This window comes from Lagopus muta, chromosome 6 (genome assembly GCF_023343835.1).
Source record: "Lagopus muta isolate bLagMut1 chromosome 6, bLagMut1 primary, whole genome shotgun sequence".
Lineage (NCBI taxonomy): Eukaryota > Metazoa > Chordata > Aves > Galliformes > Phasianidae > Lagopus > Lagopus muta.
In genome coordinates this window covers 14,813,203-14,829,150 of record NC_064438.1, presented here as the reverse complement: position 1 = coordinate 14,829,150, position 15,948 = coordinate 14,813,203, and the positions used below count along the sequence as shown (strand labels likewise).

General features: G+C 40.2%; 1 protein-coding gene across 6 annotated transcripts in view; it reads left to right on the top strand.

Annotated features, from left to right (window-relative positions):
• LOC125695530 (mucin-5B) overlaps positions 1 to 15,948 on the top strand; it is a 50,235-nt gene that overhangs the window by 12,460 nt on the left and 21,827 nt on the right. For all 6 annotated transcript variants that reach the window (XM_048950126.1, XM_048950127.1, XM_048950129.1 and 3 more), the window contains 18 exons: positions 463 to 564; positions 1,272 to 1,341; positions 1,588 to 1,725; positions 2,412 to 2,576; positions 3,385 to 3,479; positions 4,263 to 4,389; positions 7,386 to 7,638; positions 8,600 to 8,652; positions 9,027 to 9,127; positions 9,430 to 9,581; positions 10,748 to 10,886; positions 12,022 to 12,132; positions 12,886 to 13,065; positions 13,455 to 13,691; positions 14,585 to 14,741; positions 14,942 to 15,070; positions 15,495 to 15,579; positions 15,803 to 15,840. In XM_048950126.1, coding sequence (XP_048806083.1) covers positions 463 to 564; positions 1,272 to 1,341; positions 1,588 to 1,725; positions 2,412 to 2,576; positions 3,385 to 3,479; positions 4,263 to 4,389; positions 7,386 to 7,638; positions 8,600 to 8,652; positions 9,027 to 9,127; positions 9,430 to 9,581; positions 10,748 to 10,886; positions 12,022 to 12,132; positions 12,886 to 13,065; positions 13,455 to 13,691; positions 14,585 to 14,741; positions 14,942 to 15,070; positions 15,495 to 15,579; positions 15,803 to 15,840 — 2,332 coding nt within the window. The remainder of the gene's footprint in view (positions 1 to 462; positions 565 to 1,271; positions 1,342 to 1,587; positions 1,726 to 2,411; positions 2,577 to 3,384; positions 3,480 to 4,262; positions 4,390 to 7,385; positions 7,639 to 8,599; positions 8,653 to 9,026; positions 9,128 to 9,429; positions 9,582 to 10,747; positions 10,887 to 12,021; positions 12,133 to 12,885; positions 13,066 to 13,454; positions 13,692 to 14,584; positions 14,742 to 14,941; positions 15,071 to 15,494; positions 15,580 to 15,802; positions 15,841 to 15,948) is intronic.

The following is a 15,948-nucleotide window of genomic DNA, read 5'->3' as shown; positions in this document are numbered from 1 at the left end:
CTATTTGCAGTGGACTGCAGTTCAACTGTGATGCTAAGCATCAAGCTTTTGCATTTTCAACACAGTTCTACATCCCTTTTTTTTGACGAATTTGTTTTCTTACTGGATATATTAATGTAATAATTAAATAATGATTAAAAATTATGATTAAAGCATTTCTCCTGAAGCTTTCTTCATGTGTGACTGTAGAAATGAAGTGGATAAGCTGATTCCGTCACAAAAAGTTGAGTATTATGTGACTCTGCACATACACTGTCCACACAGCTTGATGCAAGGAAAGAGTAAAGGGGAAAGGCAGTGAACATCATTGGGTTTGGAAGTGAAATTCAGCAACTTGCAGTTAGAAATTAAATGCCCCAGATCTTTCATTCTTACATTTTAGCCTTTCAGAGATGTATTTTTTTTCCTTTTATTATAGCATGCTAATGATTTCTGCACATCCCTTTTCTCACCTGTTTTCAGAACACCAATGACACATTTGTGGTGATTGGAGAGATCATCCAGTGTGGGACATCAAAGACAATGACTTGCTTAAAGAATGTCTTAGTCACACTAGGAAGAACAGTAAGTAACTTGCTTTAGCTGGCACACAGAATGTCACTTTTATTTAGGTCCACAGAGCTCATTTATGTTCTCTAATACTGTGGACTCTTTCTGGTCTGGTGCAGTCCTGGGACTGCAAGATTAATGGCAGCAGATGATGCAGCGCATGTGTTTATTAGCTTTGTTCTACAGGAGTTATTTTCTTCCCAGTTTTTTGGATTCTGGCTTTTCCATTTTCTTTAGAGGTGAATGGCTCAAGATTATCCTTGTCAGTTTTTCCCGTCTTTTCCATAACTTCAAACTTTTCATTCACTTCTTTTTGAAGGATGGAGATTTCTACAGGACCCAAGTATTTTTTACAAAAATTTTGATTCCTGAGGTTTTCCCCAATGAAAAAAATGAAGTATTAGGTATGTCACATATCCAGTGGGATGCATCGGAACCCATAAGTAGCAACTCGAGAGCAATTCTCAAAAAGATAGCTAACTTCCTAGATATGCAAGAGCAATTATCCAAGGCTGTTACCTGTGGAGAGGGTTTTTCATTTTGTTATAGTCTACAAATTTGTTCTGTGCCATTGCATGGAATCCAGACATTGAGTTATATTTGCCCCAGAGGTAACCATATTCTGAAGACATTGCTTCTTAATGCTTAAGGAAGCTTGTCAGGTTGTTACTGTCTGTCTCATGTGCATTCATTTCCATGGGCTTTTTTCATTTTCTCTACAGACTATAAAAATCTGTTCCTGTGGAAATATCTACATGAACAATTTCATTGTGAAGCTTCCAGTAAGCAAAGGTAAATGTCTTTTTCCACAACTCTCTCAGAACAGCCTACATCAATTTACAGTTTGATTCCTGCTCCTGTCTCCGAAGAACCCGATCCTGCCCATTATAAGGTCACTGATTTAGGTGGATACAGTCTGGGACTCCCTGGGGGATTCCTGTGTTACACTGAATGTGCTGGTAAAACGGAGTTCCTGTTTTCTCAGCCTCATAAAGGTTTGTGAAGTACTTTTTTTCCTTTCACTTTTTTCCTCTCTAGATGGCATCACCATCTTCAGACCCTCAACATTTTTCATCAAAATCTTGAGCTCAGCTGGAGTACAGATTCAAGTGCAAATGAAACCTTTGATGCAGCTCTCCATAACAGTTGATCACTCTTATCAGAATGGCACATCTGGTAGGAACTATCATATCCTTTCAGTTCACTCTTTAACAACTTGTAGCTGCTTATCTATAACTTTAAGTGAACAAAATATTTGATTTTATATTGACTTTTTTTAATGTTAGAACCTGTGATTAAATCTACACCTTTCTGCAACAAAAGATTGGCCAAAACCTTCAATTTGCGGAAAATAAACTCTGTGATGTTTAGTGTGTGCAGATCTTTTGGACTCTATCTGTAAAAACGTGCTACCATCAGAGTCTTGTGAGATGCAGGCAGTGTTCTCAGTTTTGCCATCGATCTCCTGTTAACATCATTTAAGCTTTTTGTGTCTCTGTTTCCTACCTGTGTGATTGGATAACATCTGATCCCTCCAACTCATTTTGGTTTGCTTTTGCCATTTTCTTTGACTGTAAATTTTGGAGAAGGGACTTCTCTGCCTGCTAGTGATTACTGTATCATATTTATGCAGCTTCCAATTTCTGTGCTCTCACTAATACAGGAAATAACAGTTATTCACTAAAGACATGGTCCTGTCTGATTTGTGGGGACATCAGGAAAATGAGCTTCTTTCAGGCAAGCACCATGATAGAGATAAGGGTGTTTATCTTGAAGTCATTGCTTTTCCCACTTGTATTATGATTTCTTCTTCTTCCTCCTCTTCTTCCTCTTTTTTTTATCCCTACTGCCATCCACTCAAGGTCTTTGCGGCAATTTCAATAACATCCAGACTGACGATTTCAGAACAGCCACTGGAGCTGTAGAAGATTCAGCTGCTGCTTTTGGTAACTCTTGGAAAACCAGAGCCAGCTGTTTTGATGTCGAGGACAGCTTTGAAGATCCTTGTTCAAACAGTGTGGATAAAGGTAGCAGGCTTTTCATCCCTGAGTTATCAGTGCTAAATAATTTTCATGTGATAACTGAAAAAGCTTTAGAAGTCTCATAAACATCAACTGTCTCTGCCTTTGAGGCTATTTCTAGAGAGAACACGTTGCTTTCTGTGAGCCTCTATGGTGACAGCTTTGGTTTTTTTTAAAAGCAAAACAAAGCAAAACAAAATATACAGTTCTGGAAAAAGGGCCAGCACCTTCTTTGCTGATGACTTGAAAAGCACACACAGCATCAATGAGAGCAATTTAGGCTTAAGGCAGAGCATAATTGGTTGTCAGTATTTGGGCCCAATCTTCCAACCCAGGTTGCTACAGCTGTGCTGGGCTTAATAAGTTATCATCACTACTGACTTCAGCAGGCACTGTACTGTACCAGGTGCCTGTCCAGATTCTCATTTTGACTGGATTTGAATATATAGGAGATTTACAGTGTAGTCTCCTAGGTATTATCATATATTGTAACATCTCACTTATTATGATATGCTTTGTGTAATACCTTGACCATATTTCATGAGGAATTAGACAAGTTTAATGGAAAACAATGAAAATGGGGAGGTTTCTTGTCAGATACTTTGTAAATCCAGCCATTGTAATAGTGTTAGTATTAGGAGGATGAAACCTTTATTTCAGGAAAATGACTGTTCACTCTGTTTATGCCCACTATTTCCTTCCGCATTATTGGAACACTTCAGGACTTTCTAGAAGTGTGTGATAACTTGTAAGAAAACAAATTCAAGTAGTAATTTGGTTTAAGTAACTGTGGACAATATTTTTTCCCATTCAGAAAAATTTGCCCAACATTGGTGTGCTCTTCTGTCTAATACAAGCAGTACGTTTGCTGCCTGCCATTCTGTTGTAGACCCTTCTGTGTACATCAAGGTAAGCCAGTAGTCTAAATCAGTGGTTTGTTCTCATCCAGAAGCTGATCTGCCAGGGAGGTGGTCTGGTCTGTGGGAGTTAAATGGATTATAGTAATGTGAGTTTGCAAAGAAGTTCACTGATGCTGATGAGAAAAATAAAATGAGAGTTTATGCAAGACACAGTGGGTCTTTTTGCCTGCTGTCCTGAAAATACTGATTAAGTGACTGTCTTCCATGAGCAGCACTGCCGTCACTGACAGTCCTGTTGCATGATCCTGAAGAAAAATAAGTCAAATGGAGTTTGCTGCTTTTGAAAACTTTTCAGTCTTTAAAAAGATAAATCAGTGTTTCTGTTTGTAATCAAGCCAAGAGGTTTTGATCTCATGATTTCATTTAAAATTGATATCCAGTGGGAGAATATACACTACTTTTACAATGTTCATATTTCGTTTATTACTGTGGAAGGACGTTACTCTATTTGTATTTAAAATGCAGGAAGCTGCCCATAACAGCTCATGGTGCTCGGCTGTATAACATCACTGATGAGCTAGCAAGTTGCCACATTTCTGTGCATAGTAAAGCAGTTTCTGCAAAAACTGCAGAAAATTCATGTAGGGTTTGTGTGAGATACAGCTTACTTAGAAAATACCTGAGCCTGAAATTTTGCGCAAGATTTTATGTGTCTTCAGATACCTATTAGTCAGATAACTGTGGCTTACCCTTTACCCCACTAAATTGCTGAATATTTCCCTGCTCTTTCTGTGAACCAGGCCTAATACCCATGTCCTTTTCTGTCCCCTAGAGATGTATGTACGATACCTGCAATGCTGAGAAGAGTGAAGTTGCACTGTGTAGTGTGCTCTCTACTTACTCCAGAGACTGTGCTGCAGCAGGCATGACCCTTCAGGGCTGGAGGCAGGGGATCTGTGGTATGCATCCTATAATGTCTTGAGGGGGACGTAGGGGAACATCTTCAGACTGCAGTCTGTGGCAGCTTGTAGCTTCTGAGCTCAGTCAAGCTCATAGATCTTTGAAAAATAGAATAAGCATATATAAGCTCTTTGAAAACCTCTACCTGCCAATATCACTTCATGAAGAGGTTCTTAAGATGCATGCTCCTTGCGTATCACATCAGGTGAGTTCTGTATTGAATCACAACAAGGAGTCACAGATTAGTTTAGGATCCATGGCCTCCCAGTGCATTGTAATCCTGACAGGTTTTTTACAGTACTTCTCAACTTTTCTGTTTCAGGCATTGGCCATGCACACAGTATTGTTCTCATTCATTGCCTTTTTCAAGCTATAACTTGACTTTTAATAAATAAGTGTTGCTTTTTTTTTCTGAGAACATGAAAGTGTTGAAAAGTATATTCATCTCAGGACTATCTAAGAATAAATAAAAGTTTCTTGGAATGTAAGTGTATATTTGAGCATATACATAGTCAGTAAATCCTACGTTAGGAGTCCACAAATAAATATCTATTTATATGCTACTGCCAGAATTTATTATGGGATGCTATCGGAGCTGAGAGTAAAATTCATGAGTTGTAGTTCCTGAATTTTAGTATGAAAATTTCCATTTTTCTATTAATTACCAGGTAGTTCAAGTGAGATTTACCTGCTTCAACACGAAAATAGATGTATGGGCTTCTTAATAACTTATCTGAATAAGAAAGATAACAAGGATGATTTTTATGCAGCTATGATATATTTTATTACATGAGCTAGAGGCCAAGTGGAATGTTTAATAGAAACGATGCAGCTGGTGCTTTGTAGAAGGCATGGAAGGTTGGAGTAAGAACAATTTAACAAGCCTGTGCTGAAATAATTATAAGGGAACACAGTGCAGTCTACAGCCTGTTATCCTAGAGTCATGCAGATTTACACACTAGCCAGTCCCTGTCTATGGAGAGATTTGTTGTCAGGATAGAATTACTGACACACTGCACACCAAAGCAAGACAATTCTGCTGCATGGGTCTGAAAAACTGACTCATGACACAATAGGCAATATTGACTCAAACAGTGCAGTAACCTTGAGAAAAGTTCTAATGGCTTAATTATCATGATCATTCTAGACTTTTTTTTTTTTAAGAGGAAATAATCTTTTGGGAACATGCCTGTGATAAGATTGAAGGTTGTGCTATTCAGGAGTGAAGAAGTAAATGGGCCAGAACAACTGCACTCTCAGTGCTCTGTCCCCTGGTGGCAGGTGGGAAGGGTCTTTCAGCTCCTGCAGCTGTGTGCAGCTCTGCTGCACTGCAGGCACAATCTGAGACAGGTTATGTTGCACAGGGTGGCTGCAGTGCAGTCAGTAGAGTGTACAAAAAAGAAAACCCCACTAGCTAATGGAAGGCAGTTCGTATGTATGGCAGTCCTTAGTGGAAATACAAACCATTAGCTGAGCTACTCATTTCTGGGATTAGTAGTCTCTTCTAAATCACATCACTGTTCTCCTTGTGCAAGCTGCCTTGAAACTATCTTTGGTGTGCTCATGTGCTATGCACTTATGCCTCCGTTGTGACCCACATAATCTAAGATTACAAATCTGTGACTGTGGGTACTGTGACCAAATAACCTTTTTCTTACCAGATCTAGCTTTACCAAAATTGGTCTTTTCCCACCAAATAATTGAAGGGAGAGAGGAGACACATTTGTTAGAAATTATATTATTAATAATTAATAATTGAAACACCCACTCAGAGAAATCTTTTGGTATTTTAGATGGATTGTGATATAAACTAGAGTTCAAGGACTTTATTAATATCTTTCTTACTTGACCTATTGTGATTTCTCTATACCAGTTGCTGCATCCTCATAACACTCCTATGAAATATGAAAATATGGCCAGCCTAACTGACCCATGGGATATCATGCCTGCTCCAGCTGAGAGCAGGAAACCAACTGGCTTTTGTTGGTGGAGGTGGTTTTCCATCTGTACACACACCTAGCACACAAACTAATCTAAGAAAGCATACAATGGTCATTGACTGGAAAACCATACAGAGCTTTGTTTAAGCATGGAGAGCCTATGGCTGATATGGTGATAATACTGCTGCAAAGATTAGCGCAGTTCCCCATAAGCAACCCTCCTGTACCTTCTGGTACCTTCGTGCATGTCTGAAAAACAAAGCAGTGGGTCTTATCTGTGGGGATCTGAGTCAAAAAGAGGTCCAAGAGGACTAGGTCCCTAGTTCTCATTGAATTTCAGAAGAATCTGGATGCCAGCCTTTCTTGAAAGTCGCATTCCTGATATTTCCTTACACAACATGATCCTACTGATCCCTACTGCAGATTTTATGGCAGAGTTTTAAAGTTAATATTTTTTGTTAGCGCATAAAGATTAATCAGCTTTTCATTGTCTTACAGGTTTAGTTGAGATCTATAGATTTTTAGTGTTTAACTGTTTGATCCACCCAACAGGGTGCTTAAAAATTTGGTTTCTCATTTCTTTAAAGGATAAAAAGAAGAGGTACCATCAAATGATTAGCAAGTTCCTTATCACTGCCCATTTAATGTCCAAAGTTAACCCTATAAAATAGCTCAATTCTTCCTTTTTTTTTTTTTTTTTTCCTATCCAAATAAATCATTAGTTAGGGATAGAAAATTCATTTTTATCTACATGGAGAAGCAAGAAGTTACTGGCTTCAATTCTTGACATAAGATGGAATTGTAAATTTTACAAATACAAAATGACACTGACTCTTATTCAGTCAAGATGCACCCTCTTGGGTATTTCAGAATTCAACCTCACCTAGTTTTAGGCAGGCTTATGTGAGCAGGCTTCTCCCAGACCACTGGGAGACAAGGTGTTCTGGTTAGGAAAATGTACTTTTATGGATCTCAACTTGCAGAGAGCTGCTTTAACAGCATGAATGATGATTGAACAGAGAATGCCATACATCCATTTTATTTCTCTTGCAAAGATCCCTCAGAGGAGTGTCCTGAGACCATGGTTTATAACTATAGCGTGAAGTACTGCAACCAGTCTTGCCGCTCGCTGGATGAAGCTGATCCGCTGTGTAAAGTTCAGATTGCTCCTATGGAGGGCTGTGGTTGCCCTGAAGGGACCTACCTCAATGATGAGGAGGAATGTGTGACTCCAGATGACTGTCCATGCTACTACAAAGGCAAGATTGTTCAGCCTGGCAACTCTTTTCAGGAAGACAAGCTGTTGTGGTAAGCTGCACTAATGATGCAAAGGTTGAATACCTGGGCTTGCTGGGGAAGTCCCTGCTCTAATCCTTGAATGTGGTCATTTTACTGTAAGGAATCATGATTAATTTCTGCTTGATTTTACAAAAGCAAATGATCTCCTGGCAGGACTGGCAGCCACAGTGAAGATTAAGATCCTACATTGCTGCTGACAAACAAGAACTTTAAATCTTGTAGTGTTTGTGACCTGTCTCTATGCAACGTTCACTGTTGTGTAAAAAAATATTCACTTACAGCAGGAGCAAGGTAGGGGCTTTGAGAGGGGAGTTTCTGGCTTTGTGATGAAAAGGAGTCCAAAACATCCCCCTACCATCATCCTGCAGGCTGTTAAAAAAAATGTTGCTCAAGGGAAAAAAGCAAAATCTCAGTTTTTAAACATAAGGAGAAAACTAGGGAGGTGAATACTAAAGGTAAGGTAATTCTCTTGCATCTCCAGTGCAAAACAACTGCCTTTTCCTCATTTTCAGCCAGCTCATGGTAGCAAATAAATGCAAACAAATATCACAAGAGGGCTGAATTATGCAAACAGGGTATTTTTATTTTTAGATGTGTTTTCTCTTTCTCTCTTCCAACTCTTGGATTTTTCTCTGAAAATTTTTTGACTGCTTTGTAGATGCAAATTCACTCAGTAATTTAGGAGGCCTCTTACTTAAGAAGGTATTACTCCCATCTCACAGAGTGGAAGAGAAATGCTGAGGAAACTCTTGATTTAGGAAAGGCATACACTAAACTAGTGGCAGATGAAAGGAAAGAATTTCATGTTTAGATCTTCCTTCGGGGGATGGCAATTCACATCTGTACCAAATATTAATTTTGCTGGGAATTTGTTATTTGTGTTACTAGCAAAGCTTCGCAGAGGCTTTCTCTCTAGTGAGAGAGACAAATGTGAAGAGCTGATGTGTTTCATTTTATGGAATCTCTTTAGCAAATGCATTCAAGGAAGATTAGACTGCATTGGAGAAACTGTCCTGGTAAAAGGTGAGATTTTGTTAAATAATAGCATTATAGTGTCAGCTAGTGTTTATAATGTTTCTCTGTACATCTCTTGCTTTCTGTAGCATTTTAGTCTTTTGCACATTTTTACTTTCTCCCTGTAATTTGTGAGTTATTGGTAACAGTTGTCTTTATAAGAATGTCCCCAGAGTTGCTGAGTTCTTTAAAAGATGATACTTCCCCAAGCTCAGAGGTTGTTTGCCTCCTTCTGTTGGTAGACAGAATGGAAATCTAATGGAAACTGTAAATGAGAGACATATGCTACCCTCTGAAATGCCCAATTCAGTCACACAGAGGGGCTGATGACATCCTTATCACTTTCACCAAATGACCCTCTTACAATGTTCTTCATCCCATAGATTGCCCAGCTCCTATGTACTACTTCAACTGCAGCTCGGCGGGTCCTGGTGCCATTGGATCAGAGTGTCAGAAGAGCTGTAAGACGCAGGACATGCACTGTGTAAGGGCTTCACCTTCTGTCACGAGAGTGGGACAACATGATTGTGCACGTCTGATTGTCCTGAACAAATGCCAGCAGTAACAGATTACACTGTTCACAAGACCAGTCGCCCCACTGATAACACTGCAGCTGCAGCTGCTCACCTAGCTGTGACGCCTGTAGCCTGATTGTTATTAACTTACTGGCACGTAAGATTTTGAAAAGGCAATCCAAAAAGTCTGAAGTGCAGCACTAACACTTCTGGTTCCCTGTACGTTCTGTGCATTAATATATTGCCTCGTATCATGTTTTTATATATGCAGTACGTCACAGAATGTGTCTCTGGCTGCATGTGTCCCGATGGGCTGGTGTTGGATGGCAATGGGGGATGTATTCCCAAAGACCAATGCCCATGTGTCCATGGAGGGCACTTTTATAAACCTGGCGAAACCATCAGAGTTGACTGCAACACATGGTATGTTATTCCAGGGAGTCTCATTTTGTAACAAAGGCTGTTAAAAATAGTGCATAGTACACCCATGGGGCAGGATGCCTTTGAAACCTTTCTCTTCACCATCAGAATCATTAAACATCTAGTAAAAATTAACAAAAGGGAGCATTTCCTCTCTGCACCACAATGCATGAGCCTGTATTTAAGGGAATGGGTACCAAATGTCAAAGAATTTCTATCGTTTTTTACAAACTGCTTCCACTCCAGCTTTAGAAATCCCAGACACATCCAGGCTGGTTTGTGGCTGCTCATTGTATAAGGAAGAATGGAGTCTGTCACTCAGCTCACCCCCAGAAAAGGGTTGAATGTAGAGGAAGGAGGAACCACAGTGATCTTGCAGCAACCTGCAATTCTTCTGGGTGCACAGATCTCCCAGTAAGACAGATGAATGCTCCAGTTGTTCCAACTGCTGGTACAACACTGCTGTAGTTCTCATAGATATTATTTATCGTGGTGGGTAAAATTCTTTGAATCCTTACCCATTATTTAGTGAGAAAATAAAAGAAGATAACAGCCAGAAACACTGCTTTGATTATCACTAGTACAAGCAATACGTTTAACATGTGAGGCCAAACCCTGATAAGCAGTTGTTCTCCCAGAGGCCATTAAGAGGTTTTATTGCAGTGAGGTCTTTGTTTTCTTATGAGAACAGATCGCACACAGGGAAAATAACTGCAGAGTATCTGTGCTAAGGGAACAACAACAAAAATTTTCTGTCTGTGCTGCCCCTCAGCTGGAGGTGAAGTCTGCCAGGGGAGGGTGGGAGGTAATGTTGGTTTGCACACCGTGATAAGGAACTGAACTGGCTGCAAGGTATGTTAAATATGGTTGAATTATTATTATATTATTATTAGTTCTTCATCTTGAACTTAGGTCTTAAATCCCCACTGTCTGCTGTCAGGCCTTAATGATTACAGTGCTATTTAGAAAAAAAAAATCAAAATACACATTGTGTCTTGGTAGAAAAAATGAATTTTGTAATTAGCAGTCCATTATATGGCATGGTCTCAGAGTAGATTACTTTGAAGCACTGCAGAGGATTCAACTTTCAGTTATTCAGCCTATGTTTGGAGTTAAGGAAAAAACACACCTCATACAAAGATGGTGAACCTTTGCATTTCAACCCCCAGCACCTGTAACAAAAGGCAGTGGAACTGCACAGACAATCCCTGCAGAGGAACCTGCACTGTGTATGGCAACGGGCACTACATGAGCTTTGATGGGGAGAAGTTTGATTTCCTGGGAGACTGTGACTATATCTTAGCTCAGGTATCCCACTTTTTGTATTCTTATCCACGTGCTCTTCACAGCTTACACTGCAAGGTTCCTTTTGAGAAATGACTTGATAAGACAAGGAAAAATGGTTTCAAACTAAAGGAGGGGAGGTTTAGACTGGATTTGAGGAAAAACTGTTTTATAGTAAGGTAAGTGAGACACTGGAACAGATCGTCCAGAGAGGCAGTGGATGCCCCATCCCTGGAGGCACCCAAGGTCAGGCTGGAGGGGCTCTGAGCACCTGATCTAGTGCAGATGTCCCTGTTCATTGCAGGGTTGTTGAACCAGATGGACTTTAAGGGTCCCTTCCAGCTCAAATGATTCTATGATTCTATAAAGGCTGTCTCATGTAAAGTAATGAACACCGGTGAGCTGAGCTGAGCCCCCCCTGCTCTTGTACTCAGAGCAGATACATATCTTCCATACAAAACCAAAGCAATTAACCCTCAGAAATGACACAAGAGGGCACTGTGTGATCCTAAATGATTAACTTCTGGGCTGGGCTGCCCTTTCCTGGTGTAAATCCACCATCTGCAAAGGAGGGGATTGATGTGGCATTGAAAATTAATGTTTCTCTGGATCATTCAAGAGTGACAGTAGGGACAGCAGGTTGACAGAGCATCCTGATCTAGCTGTATGTGTCCCTGTTCACTGCAGGGGAGTTGGACCAGATGGCCTTTAACGTCCCTTCCAATTCAAATGATTCTGTGATTCTATTTTATTTATTTATTTATTTATTTACATCAAAAGCATGTAGAAGTTAGCATATGGATCTCAACTCATGTACCACAATTACATGTAATAAGGTAGTACTGAATGAGACACTTTCTCATCTCCAAATCACAGTTGTTTTTGCTAATATTGAGAAAAAAGTATTTAAAAACATATTGGCTATGCAGGACTGGTGTTATGACAGGCTCCTTTTTTTACCTCAGCTTTTCTCTTTGAAATTCCTGTCCAAATAAGTATGAACAGTTCAGCAGCTGTTTCTTCTAACACGCCTGGAATTTTGGTGAACTCATGATAAAAAAGCAGAAGTCAGGTTGATGTATTTAGAGCTCTTGAAAATGTTTAAGACTGGAGTAATTACATGAAAAGATCTAACTCAATGTTATCTTATTTTTCTAAGGATTTTTGTCCCAATAACATGAATGCTGGCACCTTCCGAATTGTAATTCAGAACAATGCCTGTGGGAAGTCACTCTCCATCTGCTCCCTAAAGATCACACTGATTTTTGAGGTTTGTCTAGAATCGTTCCTAACTGAGGAGCTGTAGGCTTGATTTTGCAGCAGTTAAATATACTTTCTCCTTATATTCCAGCTCCGTTGTTGCTACAGAGTACCTATGTTAATCAAATAGCTGGAAAGCAAAGGCAAGCAAGCTGAAAAAGGTGTAGGTAGTTGGCATTAGCAGGGCTGGGTACTTCTGCAGGGAAGGGGGCAGGGGGTCAACAGCACTCTGCGTACATATGTGTGTATGTATGCATCTGTGATATTAGTGGTGCATGGGTGGGAAAAAGAATTAGAGACCATATTGCATATTTCTGTGCCATGGTTTGTGCACAGGGCAGATGTCAAGCATGGAGGGAAGAGTTTCTTCCTTCCAGCTCAGCTTTAGCATTTCCCCAAAGCGAACACAAAAGAACAAAGAAATGTATCCCAGAGTGGGGGGTGAGGGTAGGGTGAAACAAAGTGGCGTGACAAGGAGTGTTCCGGCATGCCCAATTACCCTTGCACTCGGGAGCTGTTGTGCCAGCAAAATTGATTTCATCTAGAATGAGGACAATTTATGTGACCGTGAAGTAAGACTTGTCATGCATGGGCAGATGTTTCCCATTGAGCTCAGTGGGTCTTGTCTTTCGCTCACGTGTCCTGGGATAGGCCAAGATGCAGTGCAAGAACTACAGAAAAATGAAATGAAGGACAAAAGACAGAATACCAGAGCCGTTACTCTATTTGGTTTCCTTCCATGCAATATATTTGTTCTTTGTAGAGCAGTGAAATCAGGCTTTTAGAAGGAAGAATTCAGGAGATAGCCACTGATCCAGGAGCTGAGAAGAATTATAAGGTGGATCTCAGAGGAGGTTATATTGTGATTGAAACAACTCAAGGGATGAGCTTCATGTGGGACCAGAAGACGACAGTTGTTGTTCATGTGACACCATCTTTCCAGGTAGGTGCAGAACAGACTGAGTTACAATTTCAAACTCAAAGTCATACACCCAGAACTGAAACCCCAGTTTGAAATTCAGGGCTTGGAGAAGTGTTCAGTCCCGTGGGCAAGAAGCAGTGAGTGGGCCGTGCTTCGTGTTTCATTGTCCAGTTGGTATGGAATGCTCCAAAAATTTGGGAGCTAGAAGTAAAGCCAGGTATTGTGAGTACTGGTGGGCTAAAAGAGTGATCTTGTCACTTCTAGTACAGCTTTTTCTGAAACATATTTTGATGGCTGTTTAGAAATTCGCAGCTATTTTTCCTTGGCTTGTTCTGTAGTTTATTTCTGTCAAAGAGTGGGCTACGCTTAAAATAACCAAACCACTTACTGCGCCTACACAAATTACTCAGGGAAAAGTCTGCGGCCTTTGTGGGGACTTTGATGGCCGCTCAAGGAATGACTTCACAACCAGAGGGCAGTCTGTGGAGATGAGCATCCAGGAGTTTGGAAACAGCTGGAAAATAACAAGCACCTGCTCCAATATCAACATGACAGACCTGTGTGCTGATCAGCCTTTCAAATCTGCCTTGGGACAGAAGCACTGCAGCATCATTAAGAGTAGTGTCTTTGAAGCATGCCACAGTAAGGTAATCCTATTCTCCCACCATCAGTACTTTCACACCAGGCATTAGTTGCTATTATACAGCACATTTGTGCACAAATTGTTACTATTAAAGGCTATTACACAACATCCTTGAGAACAGGGGCTACCTCTCTCAATACCTTTCCTTACTGCTATGGCAGATAAATGCTGCTGTTTGGCACTGGGGAAGCAGTGGTGCCTGTTTTGAGTAACCAAGGACAAAGAGGATAATAGTTGGCTACTAGACGTTAAAAGCTGGGTATCAGTTTGTAACATCAGGAGATAACAGCATAGGGCTGTTTTTATGCGTATCCTTGGGAAAGTTTATTCAAATTACCGAAAGAAAGAAGTTACTTTGTTTATTTTAGACATATCAAATTAATTTAAACTGAAACAGAGCTGCTAATTCTTAATGAAAATGCCTATGTGAGGCTTCAGTGCAATTTAGTAAGTCACTTAAGGAGTGAACTTGGCCTAATTTCCTTGGATAGCTCATGCTGATACAGGTTATAATGCAAGAAATGTGAAATTCAGTGGAAAATAGAATTTCATTTTATATTCCATCACTATCTATCAATTAGAAAGCACACACACTATATAGTTGTGCTAACCCAAAGCCAGGTAGTTTAATTCTGCAGAAATTATGCTTGGAAAGATACCTGATTGTAAATGGCAGTACACAAATAAGAAAGAAAAGATTTAAACTCGCATCTACCAGACAGGTGAAAATAGAAAAGTACCTCTTGTAAAACATCCTAGCTCTGTCTGACAAGCCCAGACTGTCACAGACAGTTCTGCTGAAGAAACTGCCAGGGATGGCAGAAATTCAGAGCCCTTTCATTAAAATGTAGAGCAAGAGGTACAGCTGTGATAACAGCTCTGTTGGTGTTTTGATAGGTGAATCCAATACCATATTATGAATCCTGTGTTTCTGACTTCTGTGGCTGTGACAGTGTGGGAGACTGTGAGTGCTTTTGTACCTCAGTGGCTGCTTATGCAAGAAGCTGTAGCACAGCTGGTGTCTGTATCAACTGGAGAACGCCAGCCATCTGCCGTAAGTACTGCACTGGAAGGGCACACAGAAAAGAGGTGCTCCGTGTGTTTGGGCACATGGGGGAGAAAGAAGAGCAGAATTCTGGTATCTCAACATGTTTGTGACTTAATAGGATCTTGTTTGCAAGAATTAGAAAACAAATCCTTCCCAATGTCTGAGACTTGGAGGATTTCTTGTTTTTGTTTTTCCTTCTGTCCCAGCTGTGTTCTGTGATTACTACAATCCACCTGACAAACATGAGTGGTTCTATAAACCCTGTGGAGCACCTTGTCTAAAGACCTGCAGGAACCCACAAGGAAAATGTGGAAACATACTGTACAGTTTAGAAGGTAATTCTTCCTTGACTTTGACGCAATTTGTTGAAGATTTGTCTGATTTTAAATGCTTTAAGCAGCAAGATTGCTGTCTTACCTGGGAGGAATATCTCATTTGCTCTAGAAACTCACTGACCGTGCCTCGCCTGAGGCTAATTCTCTGTGCCATAGTACCATTTGAAACAGAATTTGCATGTTATTTTTAAACTGGGCAGAGATAAAAAGTCAGTCTAAATTTGTGAAGAATAATCATCTGTTGACAGAGTTCATTAAAACTTTCAGAGGAGAGGGGAAAAAGAGGATATGGAAAATGGGAAAATGAATAACATTTATACTGGATCATATTCATACTGGGATAAAATTTGCATCTGTTAGAGGTGTTTATGATTGCCTTGAATCTTCGTAAAGCAGGCTAAAGACATTTTGTTTAACTTTCCAGGCTGTTACCCAGAATGTAGCCCTGACAAGCCCTATTTTGATGAGGAGAGGAGGGAGTGCGTCTCCCTCCCTGACTGCACTTCATGGTAGGTCAGTTGATGGTAAGGAAGATACAATAGCACTAGAGAGCTATGCCCTGTATAGTTTATGTTCACAGGAATTGCTGGCAGCAACAACCATTAAAACCTGAAGGAGCAGGCTTTTTTGTTGAAATAGTTATGTCTGCAGACAGATATCATTGCACACATATTTCCACATACTGATTCAAGTCAGTAAAAACAAGTTTTCTCTCCTCTTCTTTGTCTTCAGCAATCCTGAAGAGAAGCTGTGTACCGAAGACTCCAAAGGTAACGTTTGATCACCTTTCATTGAGACTGGAACACCCAACATCACATGTTGAGAAATCTTCTAGAGGTGCTATTTTCTGTCCTCTAACTACATAAGATACCTAGACA